This window comes from Poeciliopsis prolifica, unplaced genomic scaffold, assembly GCF_027474105.1.
Source record: "Poeciliopsis prolifica strain line A6 unplaced genomic scaffold, Auburn_PproV2 SCAFFOLD066, whole genome shotgun sequence".
NCBI lineage: Eukaryota > Metazoa > Chordata > Actinopteri > Cyprinodontiformes > Poeciliidae > Poeciliopsis > Poeciliopsis prolifica.
This window is the reverse complement of record NW_026562441.1, coordinates 690,749-706,244: the sequence shown is the minus strand read 5'-3', so window position 1 is coordinate 706,244 and position 15,496 is coordinate 690,749. Positions and strand designations below refer to the sequence as shown.

Genomic DNA, 15,496 nt, shown 5'->3' with positions numbered 1-15,496 from the left:
AAATAAACAAAAACTGGTCTGTCTTTTTAAAAAACTGCTAATGTTAGTGGTAGCTTTTGGTTTGGTTGGTAAATCTTGAATCTAATGACTCTGTGAGGTCAGACAGGAAGTTGCTGTTCGCTGAACCTCCAGGAATGGAAGTGAAACCGCCTGCAGAAAAGGTTTCCTGTTGGTCTGCAAGGACAGATGTTGGGGTTGAGCAACATTTAGGCTTCTTATTACCACTAATCTGTTGATGTTTAAACATAGTCGGTTTTATATCAACTCAACAAGGTGGTTCCTTAAATATTTTTTATCCAAACAAAAAGAATCCAATACTAACATTACAAAAATAGAATCATAATTTATGAGAATAATGCCAGAATGTTACAAGAACAGTATAATTTTTTGAGAAAAAATTGAAAAAACACAAGAAAAAAAGTCATAATATTTTAAGAATAAATATAAAACATTACAAGAATAAATGGTGAAAATCAGGTGGAAATTATACGAACATAAAGACTTTAGAATTTTATTTGTTACTTAATTTGTCAAAACTACTTAACAGAAATTAATAATAAAATAATTCATTAACTAATTAAAATCCTCCATTAAACTTTGACTTCCTGGTAAATTTATAACCAACATTTTTCTCACAGTGAATCTTCATTTGTGCTCCAGTTTCACACTGTGACCCTTTTTTCCTTCCGCTCTTTATGTGACTTTGCGGCGGCGCAGCAAGAAGTTTATCTGTGTGTTTTATTCAGTGCGCGTGGCGTTGCGTTGCGTGCGTGGCGTGGCGTTGCGTGGCGTGGCGTGTCGCTGCGTGTCCGCTCCTCCCCTCCCTCTTCATTTCCTCCATCCTGCTGCTTCACGTCGCGTCGCGAGTCCAGAGGTTCGGCTGCGACCCGGAGCATGACGCGTCGAGGTAAGACGGAACATTTTACCGCTTCACAGTCCGACAGAACCGGGCCGGTTCGGTTCTGAACGTTCTCTTGCGGCGTGGGAAACCCAAACAAGTCAGAACTTTGAAAATCCGTCAGTCTGATCAGTGAGCCAGAGCTGATCAATCAGAGGCATCGATCCAGGCTCCACTCTGTTGTTTTTCTGTTTCTGCTTGTGATCGGATGTAAACTCTTAACACCTGCGGACAGGTGCGAACACGCTGCTGCTGCTGCGTTCAAATGCCGTCGGAAACAATTTCAGTCAATCATATTGAGACCTGCGCGCGTGACTCCCACAGACACTTGATTTCAATGTTTTCAATCTGAAATGACTCAGATTGAAGCAATTATGACTTTAATCTCTACAACCATAAACGCAGCTGGGTGGAGAAGTCTTGGTTTCCTCCACAGTAAATAACAGAAATATGATTTTTTTAAAAGTATGTAAACAAAAACTAACAACAACGAAAGGTGGGTTTGCTGATGACGTCACAGGAGGACGTGGTGTTTGAGCGGATCGCTGGGTTTGGTGAAGCTTCAGTTACTCTGAAGTTTCTGATTTGATATTTTGACCTGATCTTTGCTCCCATGTTCGTGTTTAAATATTTAATCTAATTAGGGATGTCAAACACAATTTCTACCAGAATATTTTGATAAAGCCCATTAAAAATCTGTTAAAACTGTAATAAATCGCTGCATTAAGTACTTTTAATATTTAATAAATCTTACATTTTTTAAATTTGGCATTATAAAGATAAAAACTGCTTTGGTTTGATTGATTGAGAGTCAAGAGGGCCGCAGAAGAAGCTTCGCTATCCTGGATTTTTTCTGGTTTATTTGCAATATCATGTCTACTGCGTGACATTAGACTGTCTTCAGTCAGAGGCTTCTTCGACATCGCTATGATACTGACTGCTGCTGGAGATCCTTCCAACCAACCACAACAACTGCCTGAAGAAACTCAGATTATATGAGTCCCAAAAACATTTAATGACCTTTCAGGATCAATAAAGTATTTTTTAAATTGAATTTGGAAACAATTTAAACAACTTTGAACTCTTCAGTTCCTGAAATAAGTTGAGGGCAACCGTTGTTGCCGATTGTTGCACAACTTGTTTTCCAGTTCAGAGGGCAATGAAGTTTTCATGTAGAGCGACGTTCGGTTGGACAGTTTTCATTTCCTTCATTAATGAATGAAATCCTGATTTAAAAACTGTAACTTTGTTATTTACTATGAATAATAATTATATGCAAATACTAAGATTTCAGCTCTTTTCTGCAGAAGTTTTGCACATTTCAGCCAAATTGCATCAAAAGGTAAAACTTCCTTCAGAAATGGGAGTAAAAATGTGTTTGAGGCATTTCAGTCAAACGTTTCAGTCAAAAGTTCTGGAGACATTGTTGAAACCAACTCCAGTTAGTCATGACTAAAGTTTGTTATGCAAGAGTAATTTCCGTTTCATAACTTGGCATCGACCAAAAAGATTCAGTTTGGTCCAAAACAATTTAAAAACTTTCCTGTTTTTTTTTAAAGAGACGAGTCTCCTGGTGAATTAAAGGTGAAACACTTTAAATGTTTCTGGAGTTGAACGTTGTTATCAGTAAAACTGGCTCTTCCTGTTGGAGGCTGTTTTTAAGCAGGATTTAAAAAATGCATTTCCTTTTCCTCCAGCCTTTCTGAGCTGCGACGGGTCTCTGCCGACCCGACCGGCGGTTCTGAGCGGCTCGTTTATCCTGATTTATTGTTGTTGTGGTCATGCAGCCATTCTTTACCCCTGTTCTCATCAATCCTGTAAAATAAGCAACTTCTGCTCAGTAAATTTAAGTCTTAAATATGATTGGCGGCTGCAGCGGTTGCTGCTTCTCTGTCCTCATTGTTGAGGAAGTGAGTTTCTTTTTTTATCCAGCTGAATAAAAAACTGATAGTCGTGATTACAAACCTAGAAATGACATTTTTCTCTGAGGAAGGAAGTAATAATCGAGTTTCTGTCTTATCAGCGGTGCTGATGGACGTTGGAATCGCTTTGGGTTGGAGGCCAACAGGTCGATTCATCACATTCCTTCCTCTGTTGGGATCAAATATGCAGCTTCACCATGTTAAGATAATTTGGATTTAGATCATAGACGTGTGGTTATGGTGGGAGTTTCTTCTCTCAACACTCTAATATATCGTAATATCATCTGCAAACAATGTAATCCACAATGTGCAAACACAAAGTTTTACATGAATTATTATTATAATTATTTAGAGTTTTACAGATATTTTGTCAGATTGCATGTGTTTCTCATGTTCCATTCTTTCCCATATTCATCTGGTTTCTAGTTTCGTCCTTTTTTTTGTGAAGTGCACTAACTTTCTAGTAACTTCTCACCAAGATGTAAGAGATTGTTTTAAGTTAATAATTCCTTAGCATGAAGAACAGGGATTTATTTGTTTCAGTAGGTAAAGTCTCATAACATGCGGAGTCCCGCAGGGCTCAATGCCAGGACCCTTTATTCGGTACACTGCAAAAACACAGCATCTTATGTTTTGGTTTAATATTTGATTACACTTAAAACAAGAAGTTTTGTTTCTGTTGGCAGATTATTTCCGTTGTAACAAAACATTTTTCATCTTTCTAGTGAATTTATCTTCCAATGGAACAAACAGTTTTTCATCAATATTAAGGATTTTTTTAAAAACTTAAAATAAGCTTCTATGTCTTGGTAAAAGTTACTTAAAGGTTAGTTAGTTTTATTTTAAGTGTAGTCAGATATTTAAGTTAGAGCAAAATTTCTAGGGAAGGTTTTATATTTGGCAGTGTATCTTTTTGCTCAGACTCACTCAGGTTATTACAGGAAATAAGATTATTTGTCAAAACTATGCAGATGATACACAGATTAGTGTCGCTAGGCATGTTCCATTCTTTCCCATGTTCATCTGGTTTCTAGTTTCTAGTTTGTCTTGTAATAAATCAATTTATCACAAGACAAATTGAAACAAAATCAATAATTTCCATTTGTATAATTTATTGTTTTTCACTTTCTCCCAAGAGAAAAGTCTTCAGTCTGGTGTTTTAACTAAAAACTTCTTTTTTTTGAAGGACAGTTTTATTTTCAGATACTTTATAATTCAATTTAGTTTTGGTTGTTTGTTTATTCTGAATATTTCAGATTTCTTCCATTTCCAGTGTTTAATATTCATCAGAATTTAAAGTTTATTGATCTTTAAGAACGCGTTTTGAAATTATTATTATGCCATTATTACTGTTGAATCAGTTGAAAAAACAATATTATCGTTTATCGCGATAATTTCTGGGACAATTTATCGTCTAGTACAATTTGCTACCATGACAGGCCAACAAATCAGTAATGTTGACTAATTTCAGTTTACATATATTTATAGCCAGTGGAAATTCTGCGAGTGAAACTGGTTCTGTTGGAGTTTAACTGGTTCAGTTGGATCTGAGGTAAATGTGTGAAAAGTGAGTTTAAACTGGGAACCTTTCCTCTTGTTGGGTCTGTGAACGCCTCCTCCTCAGCTGGCACTCATGACCTTTGACCCCTGAGGATGAGGTTGAACATTTTCGCGTCTCTCAGGAGGAAATATGTCACCAGCTGACAGAGACTCATGGGAATCAGTGACCACATTAGTGAGATTATTTTCTCAGGGACATTTTGTAGCTGTGAAACCAAAATGGAGGAAGTTGAAGACGAAAAACTGACCAGATTTTAAGGGAACAATAAAATGGCTAATTGTCCAATTCTGGTGCATTTAGAGCAATTTTACTTCATGTGCTTTGGCCTCATTTTGCCCTTTTTTTTAAGGATAAATTAGTTTATAGAGTTCTGTCTCCATTATTTGTTGTTTCTGATGTTATTTTGCATATTTAAAATGTCTTCTAGTTGCAGTGTTAAATGTTAGAATATAAAGTTTATTGATTGTTTTAATAATAAAATCATAAAAGTGATACGTTGTATTTCCTCTCAGCCCAGCTCCGTCCCTTCGCGGCGTAGCGCCACGGACAGATGCTGCAGGTGGAGCCAGAATGAGTGCCGATCCGCTACTGCAGGAGACGCTAATCAAGCGTTCGCAGCAGAAGAAAAGGACGTCGCCGCTGAACTACAAGGAACGAGTGTTTGTCCTCACCAAGACCAGGCTGACGTACTACGAAGGGAAACCAGAGGTCGCTGTTTTTATTTCTTACTGTCACAGTAAGACATAAATTAATCGCGAGAGAAATTAAAACTGAATCAATAATTTCCATTTGTTTGATTTACTGTTTCTCTCTTAATACAAAAAACTGGATGATAAAAAAAGTCTTCAGTTTTGGTCTCAACTAATTTCTTTTTTTATTTGTTGTTTGTGTTATTTTGTTTACTTTTAGATTTTTTTAGCATTTTTATTATCCCGTCACCGTTGTATTACGATGGTGTCAAAACAACAATATTATTATTTATTCGCAGTAACTTCTGGGACAATTTATTGTCCTGTAAAATGTATCATGATGACAGGCCTACACTGCAAAAACACAAAGTCTTACCAAGAATTTCTGGTCTACATTTTAGTGCAAATATCTTCCTCCACTTAAAAGAAGACAAAACCAACTTAAAAGTATTTTTTCATGAAGAAATGGGACTTTTTGAAGTAAAATAATTCCTTAATATTGACGGAAAAGTAAGATTTCTTGTTGAAAAGTTACTTTTAAGTTAGTTTGTCTCTTTTAAGTGTAAGAAAATATTGAAGTAGAAATCAGACACATTTATTCGATAAGTTTTTTTGATGTTTTCAGTGCATCCACAATGTTTCTCATGAAGCAAATACACTTAAAAATGTTGGCCAATGTTTAATTTATTGCTGGGTTTTTAGTCTTGACTTAAAGACACTCAGGGTTTCAGCTCTTTTGCAGTTTTCTGGAAGTTTGTTCCACATTTGTGGTTTGTTAACGCAGATTTGTGAAGCTGAAAGCTGATTCTCCATATTTTGTTCTGGTTCTGGGGATGCAGAGCAGTACCAGAACCAGAACCTGAGAGGTCTGGAAGGCGATAGAAGACTGATTTTGTAATCGTCTTTATGTGATTCTGAATGTTCAGCTTCAAGTTTGTTATCATTTTAAGCTTAAATCTATGCAGAAATCATCCATGTAGATCTAAAAGGATTCAGTTTCTATCTAAACATTTTATTTTACTGTACACCAGTGACAGTTTGGTTTGAGAGAAATCCAGTTTTACGCCCACGTGTCTCTACAGTGAGGCAGATAACCAAATCAAAAACTGTTCTAGAGGAAATGACAGTTTTAGGTTTTTTTATGTATCATCATCATCAAGTTAAAAAAAATGAGAGAAATGAAACGAGCGTTGGCTTATTACTCATCTGATAAACTCCAGCTCAGAAACCAACGTGTCTGTCGGCTGACAGCAACATGTTAGTGTGAAGAAGCAGAAAAAGCATTTCTGACACATTTTTTCCATCAACAGAAGAAGTTCAAGAGGGGCTCGGTGGAGCTGAGCCGCATCAGATGTGTGGAAATCGTGAAGAATGGAGGTGGGATCATCCCCTGCCAGAACAAATACCCGTTCCAGGTAAAACACGCAGCACGGCTGCATTCTGCTAAAACACCATGAAAACTGACGATCTCGTCACGACTGGAGATGAAACGGCGTCATGCGTCTGCGCCAAGATAACAATCAGAGAAAACCTGCTGCTGGCAGAGCCCAGCTGCAGCTGCTTTAACCTGCAGATCAGCGTTTCGGCTCAACGAAGCTGCAGTCACTCCCACAAGTCTCTCACCTACAAACGTCCTTTTTCCACCTTCACAGCTTCCTGGTCAGACCAGCTGACCGTAAACAGGCCAAACTCTGTTAACTGGATTTATCATTTCACTTTTAACTTTTATTTTCCCAGGATTTTTATCTCATTACTGAATCACATTAATGTGCTTTCTTTCCTCAGTTCCTCCATTCCACAAAAGAAAGAGACTTTTAAAGTCTAAACTGGTTTTAGAAGAATTTATTTTAAATTGGCTACAATATAATAATTCACACATCAAGTCTGACCACTTTATTTAAAGTACTGCATGTTTAGTTTATTGCTGAGGAGGAACAAGAATATTTTCAGGCCTTTTTTGTTCAAACCTCGACGATTTGGACCAAACGTTTGGACAATCTTATTTATATTTGCCACATCTTATCAAATCTTCCTGAATGTTTCTGTGTTTGTGTCCAGGTTGTGTACGATACCAACACGCTGTATGTTTTCGCTCCCACTCAGAAGAGCAGAAGTCAGTGGGTCCTGATGCTCAAAAATGGTGGGTCAAATAAAAACAAGAACCAGTCAAACTGAAAGTTTAGCAGATGAGAAAAACCAAGATGGTTTAAAACCACTGAAGGATGCCAGGGGTTAAAGGTTACCTGGAAAAGTCTGGAAGTTGATTCAAGTGTTTTCCAGGTTTGGACAAAGAAAGAAAATTCTCTCCATCAGTTTATTTCCCATCTGCCCTCATCAGCACTTTTGTATTATTGGATTTTTCTGCAGAATTTAACTCCAAATCGTTGATTAAAAATTTAAGTTTTCATGGATTTTTTTCTTGTAGATTTTATATCAGATATTTGATCAATGAAGTCATCTGCCAGGCTGCTGTTGGAAATCAGAAATGGGTTTAAAGGGGGATTTTTATGCGAAATTCACATTTTTGTTCCCTTTTTGGTCTGTTCTGCTTCTAAAAACACAGGAAAATCAACCAGCTGATGTTTGTTGTTTTTTAGCAGTAAGTTAATTATTTTATTTCACTTATTTATATTTAGTCATATTTAAAATGCATCACATTTATTTTTTAAAAAGTACAAAATCTTGCCAAGTACTTTTGGGTCTTAGGAAGCGTAATGTGTCGCCTTTAACCTCCCTGCTGTCGGGCAGTAATGGACGCCGATGTTCTGCAGCTTCTGGACCGGATGAGGTTCTGTTCACCTCCATAATGTTTTTGTTTGATGTCGTTCTGATGATCGTGGCGTTGAGGGCGGATCTCTGATGTCACGCTGAAACGTTTTCACACTTGGAACCGCACTGTGAGGCTGGTTTCTCTGCAGCCCCCTCTGTTTCCACTGCGCTGTCGCTTTTCTTTCTTTTTAGCTCAAACCTCTAGTTTGGCAGGAAGTGGACTCTGACTGCAGACTGATCCGGTTTGATTTTTAAACACAAATCTGCTGCAGTCGGTCACTTTATACGTTTTGATATCGAACACGAAGCATGAAACTAAATTTATACCGACTTAATTTGTTCATAAAGACAAAAAATGATTAATACAGCAGAAAAATCCCATTATTCTTAATTTCTCCTTCACATGGTCTTTTTGTTCTGTTTGCTGCTTCCAGAGATCCAACACAACCCAGTCGTGCTGCTGAAGTTTCACCCCCAGTTCTGGCTGGAGGGCCAGTGGCTCTGCTGCCGCCAGGCAGACAAACAGGCGCTGGGCTGCGAGGAGTACAACCTGCAAGGAGACAGTAAGACCCGCCGCACGGCTTCCTGTTCAGTGTGACGCTGCGTCATCCATCAGTCAATCCATTTAGTCAACTATGGTGCAACTATATGCACGTTTATAGAAAGATGAGTGGAAGGAAAATGCTATTTATATATAAGTGTAACGTGTGACATTTAAAGCTTCTTGAGAAACATTCAGCTTGAGGCCAAAGGTCACAGTGATCCAGCCAGTAAAGACGAAACAGAAACGTTGAAACTTTCTGCTTCACTGTCGGTTTCTGTTCCTCTTCTTCTAGTTTCCAGAAAACCTTTGCCTCCGATTCCTGGACAGGGAAACACGGTGAGTAAACAAAACGAGCAGCGGCAGCAGCCGATGAATCAGGAGCAGCAGAGATGCTGACGCAAACACTCCGCCCTGCTGTCCGCAGCGCCGGCCGCGGCCGCCTCCCGTCCCGCAGGACGAAGACGAGGATGACGAGGAGGAGGAGGAGGAGGTGGTGGTGGCTCTCTACGACTTCCCAGGCATGGAGCCGCACGACCTGAAGCTGGTCCGCGGCAGAGAGTACGTCATCCTGGAGAAATGTGACGTCAACTGGTTCAGGGCACGCAACGAGTACGGTGAGAGGTCACACAGAGGTCACGCAAAACCTTCTAACTGTCCGCCATTTTGGCTAAACTTTGTCATTCTTTTGGCCTTTTTGGCATTCAGAGCGAAAATCATCTGCAATAAAGGGTCATATTTTCCAATTAAGACAAAACTAACCAGAAACTTTTCAGCAAGATATAGAAAGCTTGTTCTAAATCAATAATTCATTAATATTGATCAAAAGCAATATTTCACTGGCAGATTATTTCACTCATGATAAAACATTTTTCATCAATATTAAGGAATTATTTATCTAAAACAAACTCCTTTATCTTGCTGAAAAGTCACTTATAAGTTAGTTTTGTCTCATTTCATATTTGCACTAGAAATTAGAGCAAAAATATTTGGCAAGGTTTTCTGTTTTTACAGTGTATTGTCTCAGTTTAAAGAGCTGGACGCTTCAGTAGGCAAAGTGGTTAAATTAACCAGATTTCCAGTTAAAAAATGACACTTTGTGCAGAATAAAGTAGATTTTTTCCCACTTTTTAAACCAGATTTTTGTGGGTTTGTTCCTCAGGGAGGAAGGATACATCCCCAGTAACTACGTGTCGGAGAAAACGTGGGAACCTGGTGCAGTTCTCGTAAGTGGCTCAAATGTTTCCTGGTTCAAAGTTGAAACCTGCTGCAGCTCTCATTAGTCATTAACTTTCTTAACTCGCGTGATCATAAATTTTGTGACAAAAGGTTTTCTGTATTTAATGAATGTAAAAGTTCACTTTAATGACTGTTGCTACTTAAACTGAAGCTTATTTTTATTTCCAGCTGGTGTAGAAGGAACAGCAGGACTGCCAGCAGTTTTGCACATGTGGTTTTTGTTAAATTTCATTATTTATTAACATTAAACATTTTTCTTAAGTTTTTGATGTGAATTTATTTCATTAACTGATCAGGATAAAACAAAGAGATGCTATAAAAACAATAGTTTGTTTCTACAAGCAACTTTTCCCCCAATATATAAAGTTTTGGATTTGAAGAGAAAAAAAACAGACAAGAACAAGGTTTTCAATAACTTTGTTTGCAAATAGCATTATTAATATTGCTAGTATTGCTAAAGTATTATTGTGCTTTTTATGTACTACTTTTACTGTAAATATAAATATAAATATTTGACTACAAATATGAACCTAAACATTCCTCACCTGCATATAGAAAGTTGTTTTTGTTTCACAAGAACTTATCACTTATTTTGAATTTGTCATGCATTTTTCTAAAAATAAAAGTCACATTTAGGTTGACATTTATTACAAAATATAAGGTAATCTCTCAGATTAAGTGTGGAAGTGATAAAAGTCTCATAATGTTTGTTTCAGGTGGTACAGTAAAGGAGTAAACAGGAACATGGCTGAGGAGCTGCTGAGGAAGGAGGTCAGTCTTTATTATTGTTTATTTTCTGCTTCTTTACTTTTAATATTTTATCAAACGTAAACCTTCGTGATTCAAACGCAGAAGCTTTGATTTAAATCTCCTCAGTTAAATATCAATCAATTTATCTGTTAACAAAAAATGACCAATATTTTTGGTTTGTTTGTGTTTGTCGCCCCCTGCAGGACAAAGAAGGAGCCTTCATTGTGAGAGACTCCAGCCTCCCGTCGACATACACAGTCTCTCTTTACACCAAAGCAGGATCTGGGTAATAATCCCTGTCAGCCTGAATTTGACTTGGTTTCTGTTGGTTTTGTCTGTTTTAGACTCTTGACAAAACTTCTGCTGGTTACTATGATTAATATTTAGCTGTTTAGATGTTTTTAAACCTCTGGTTTGACTGGATTTAGGCCATTTTTAAAATTAAAATTAAACTTGGTACTTAAACCAAACCTCAGTCGTATTGAGTATTAATTTTGAAGTTTTGTCTCGACCAGTTTAAGATTTCAACCATTTTTCTTTGCAATGTAGCCAAAGTTTAATTAAAAGTTGGACAAGAAACATCTCTGAACAACAATGTCTACCTCAGACTTAGGTTTGGACTAGGCCGTTGTAACACATAGTAAAGATATGCAGTGAGTTTTGCTTACAGACCAAACGGTCCGGCTTCAGTTCAACGTGGATTGTTTCTTTCTCCCTCTGATCTGCTGTTTTATTGTGTTTTATAGGAAAGGAGGTCCAATGATTAAACATTATCACATTAAAGAGACGCAGTGCTCCCCCAAAATGTTTTACCTGGCTGAGAAACACATGTTCAGCTCCATCCCTGAACTCATCGAGTACCACAGCCACAACGGAGCCGGTAACAAAAAGCCCAGCAGAACGGAGCTTAGCCGAGGCCCAATTTAATTTATTAAGTTGTATTTGATACATGTAGCATTTTTGTAGGAACTAAAGATAATATAGTAGAGTGAACTATAAATATTCATTATTGCCTCTTTAAATATTTGAATAGCAGATCATTTATGTGTGAATTTGTTCTTCTTCAGGTCTTGCAGCCAGGCTCAGATATCCTGTAGGAAAGCAGGACAAGTCAGGTCCATCGACGGCAGGCTTCAGCTACGGTGAGTGGGACAGCCAGATTATCTTCAATCTTTATTTCAGACTTTAGTTTACAGTATTTTTACCTTCACCTGCTCTTGGTTTAACCCTGCATGTGTTGTATCTGCAGAGATGTGGGAGATCAACCCGAGCGAGTTGACCTTCATGAAGGAGCTGGGCTGCGGTCAGTACGGCCAGGTGAGGCTCGGCATGTGGAGGTCTCAGCACAAGGTGGCCATTAAGGCCATCAAGGAGGGCGCCATGTACGAGGAGGACTTCATCGAAGAGGCCAAACTCATGATGTAAGGACCAGAAAACAACCAAAACGAGAATTACTAGAGTGGTTTACTTGGCAAACAAACAGAGCAGAATACAGAGGGTTAATGTGAATGAACCCAAAAGCCTGGATTTCCTCATGACGGGCGGCTCATTCTCTTGCCGTCTCTCCAGGAAGTTGTCCCATCCCAAGCTGGTGCAGCTGTACGGCGTCTGCAGCCAGCAGAGGCCCATCTACATCGTCACAGAGTTCATGCAGCAGGGCTGCCTGGTGAACTACCTGAGGCAGCGGCGCGGCAGCTTCAGCCCCGGGTCGCTGCTCGACATGTGCCTGGACGTCTGCGAGGGCATGGAGTACCTGGAGGAAAACAGCTTCATCCACAGAGACCTGGTACGTCTCTTCTGCTTCTGACTGGGGCTTTGCAACCTCTGCTGCTGTCATTTATGAGCTGCTTGTCTTGTGAAGGCGGCCAGGAACTGCCTGATGAACGACGCTATGGTGGTGAAGGTTTCTGACTTCGGCATGGCCAGGTAAGACTCTGATTATTTTCATATCACTCACACAAATCTGCGGCCATTAAACGCTCCTCTTGCAGGTACGTCTTGGACAACCAGTACACCAGCACCAAAGGTGCCAAGTTTCCTGTGAAGTGGTCTCCGCCTGAGGTCTTTAACTACTGCAAGTTCAGCAGCAATCGGACGTCTGGTCGTACGGTGAGAAACGCTAAAACCACAGAGCAACACATTTACACATCAACACCAGAACAGAGCTGAGAATCTCACTCTTAAGTAAGTCAGCGTTAATTGTGATAAAACAACAAATAAACATTAGAGGAAGCTAATGCTAAAGCTAGCAGAAACTAATGCTTAGGCTAGCAGGAGCTAATGAGAAAGTTAGCAGAAGCTAATGCTAAAGTGAGCATAAACTAACGCTAGACTAGCAGAGACTAAAGTGCTAACTTAAGTTTAAATTATATATGCACCGTCTATGCCCAGTTTAAATTTGAAATTATAATTTACATTTTCTATTTTACCCGGAGATATTTTGTTTGTATTTATATCTTTTTCTCTGCTGTCTGTTTTATTTTGTTCTTGTATGTTTGTAGTTTTAAATAGGGGGAAAAAGAGAAGCATCCCATATTTCAAAATAAGAGCATGAAGGATTTTCAACAGTTGATAACAAAAATGTCAACACAGATGTTGAACTTCATCCATCTGAAAGTTTACTAAATAATTACGCATTTTAAAGAAATTATAATGCGTTGTTTTCAAAGTTAGCAAAAGTGCTAAATTGAAATTTAGCTCTGCTATTAGCATATTAGCATGTTAGCGTATATCGATGGTGTCAGAGAAACAAAACCTGGAAAAACACAACGAGAGTCTTGGGTTGGATCGGTTCTGATCGTTATTTGAAAAGCGATGTTTCTTTTGTCTCTTCGTTTTCTGATGTCTAAACGTCTTTGAGTTAAAATCAACATCTCTTTGACGACGTTGACATGCTTGTGTCTGTGTCCAGGTGTGCTGATGTGGGAGGTCTTCACAGAGGGCCAGATGCCGTTCGACCAAAGACTCAATCACGAAGTGGTTGCCATGGTCACCAACGGGCATCGGCTGTTCCGGCCCAAGATGGCGGCGCCCGCCCTGTACGACATCATGCAGCTCTGTTGGAACAACGTAAGTGGAAGGAAAAAGAGAAATGTCTGTCTGCTCCCTCAGCCTTTTTCTGCTTCACTGACTCACAGAGCAAACAGCTCAGATTAGATGCTGTTTTAACACGGAGTTGACAAAAACAAACGTATTCAAGTAAATAATCAGATATATTTTTAGTTTAAAAAAATAATCTAAAAAGAAATTCTGACTGTTGACAGAAGTTGAATGAGTTTTTATGTTTTATCTGCTTTTTTATTGAATATACTTTTCACAATGTGTCTGACATTGCTGTCTGTAAATGATATTAATTGCATAATTTTTATGTTTTTAATGGACGACAGATGAAAATTATCACTAATATTTTTGTGTGTTTAATAATAAAAGGCTTTATTTACAGAGCTGGTTATTCATTATTGAATGTGTAGCGCCATCTGTTGGACTGTTCTGTTATTTCAATTCTTAACTTTGAATTCAAAAGGAAACTAGAGATTCATTTTATGTTTGTAGATAAAAGGATTTTTTTTTTTTAGCCTGAACAGAAATGTGTTTATTTCCTTTAAAACATTCCTGTTTTCTGTTTTGTAAAAACTGGTGATGTAAGAAATTATTGTTCAAACTTCCATCAATGTTAACTGAACTGTAAATATTTCATACTAAAATAATCTCCTGCATGAAAAGTTACCTGTAAGTTAACAGGTAACTTTAATTTCAAGTGTACTGAGATATTTGCACTATAATCTAGATAAAAAACACTTGGGAAAGTTTTGGGCTTTGCTCCATTTGGCGTTGTTCCACAGAGCAACACAGTTACTTTATTGTTGTATAAAATGGCTCTATGAGGTTGGAAAATGCATACCGGCCCTTTAAGAGTTCCAGATTCTGCTCTGTTTTTCTAGAGGACGTTTCTGAAGTTTTACTTTTCTCTCTGCAGAGGCCGGATGAGCGTCCGTCTTTCTCTCAGCTTTGCCTGATGCTCTCAGACGTTTTGGAGGACGACGGTACTTTTTCACCCTGAGCATCCAGGATGATGCTCAGGATCCTGGCTGAAGACGCACCTGCTGTCCCAACCTTTCCAAAGGCTTTGTGGTGTTTATATTTTAAAACCACAAACGGAAGGATAGCAACCTGCACATTAATGCTGCTTAACGCGATGAAACGTCGAGGCGCGAGAGGAACCGACCACATCTGCTCATCAGCTGCTGCGTCTCTGCTGAACCCGATTCAGGACGGCGAACTGGACCTGAGCGACGCTCACTGACTGCAGAGGCTTAGCCAGGTGTTTCAACATGTTGGGTGGAAATAAATGGCTTCCTTTCTTCTGCTTGTTGGAGTTCTTACTGCAAGTAAAGAAACTCACAAGTCGAGGTTTGGATTAACCGCAGCACAGACTGATTTTTATTTAAAACCAGCCCTTGAGTGACACCTAACACAAAAATCAGAAACAAATTTTTATATTCTTAACTAAATAAATTTTGTGGCCTGCCAGCAGTTTAAACTCTCCAGTTTTTGACAGTTTTTTGGTTAAACCTTTTAAACTTTTTTAAAAGCAACATTGTTGCTAATCACACATTGTTTCAACATATTGTGGTTTGTAACATGTTTATAACACTTTTCACAACAGTGTTATAAACAATATATTAATGGCAATAAGTTACAAAGCAGCAATATGTTGCTTTACTCTGTAAAGCAACATATTGCTGCTTTGTAACATATTTTTAACATGGTTACAACATTCTTTATAACAGATTATACTGCAACAATATTGCTGTTAACATTGTTTTATAATAATCGTATGTTGCTGTTACAATGTGTTTTGTAATATATTGTTTATAACATTGTTATGAAGCCACATTGTTTATAACAATGCTTTGTAACAACATACTGTTTATAACAATAGATTGTTGCTATACAGCAGAATATTAAAAAAATGATATGTAAAAAAGCAAAGTTTTTCGACTTTTGTTAAAGTGACATGTTGCTAATCAGAAGTTGTTTCAACATATTGTTTATAACATGGTTATAACTGTATAACAACAAACTTGATATAAAGCAAATATGTTGCTGATTACACGTTATTGTTGT

General features: G+C 38.1%; 1 protein-coding gene across 1 annotated transcript; it reads left to right on the top strand.

The window, feature by feature from the left end:
* Positions 1-830: 830 nt before the first annotated feature.
* Positions 831-15,152, top strand: LOC129351432 (tyrosine-protein kinase Tec-like). Its single transcript, XM_055020291.1, is given in 19 exon segments — positions 831-907; positions 4,894-5,089; positions 6,381-6,485; positions 7,129-7,210; positions 8,274-8,402; positions 8,676-8,719; positions 8,808-9,015; positions 9,551-9,600; positions 10,307-10,390; positions 10,573-10,655; positions 11,116-11,249; positions 11,437-11,511; positions 11,619-11,790; positions 11,939-12,155; positions 12,231-12,295; positions 12,361-12,455; positions 12,458-12,478; positions 13,281-13,438; positions 14,346-15,152. Coding segments are annotated over 18 exon segments (1,944 nt in total). The 5' UTR covers positions 831-907; positions 4,894-4,951; the 3' UTR covers positions 14,430-15,152.
* Positions 15,153-15,496: the final 344 nt, after the last annotated feature.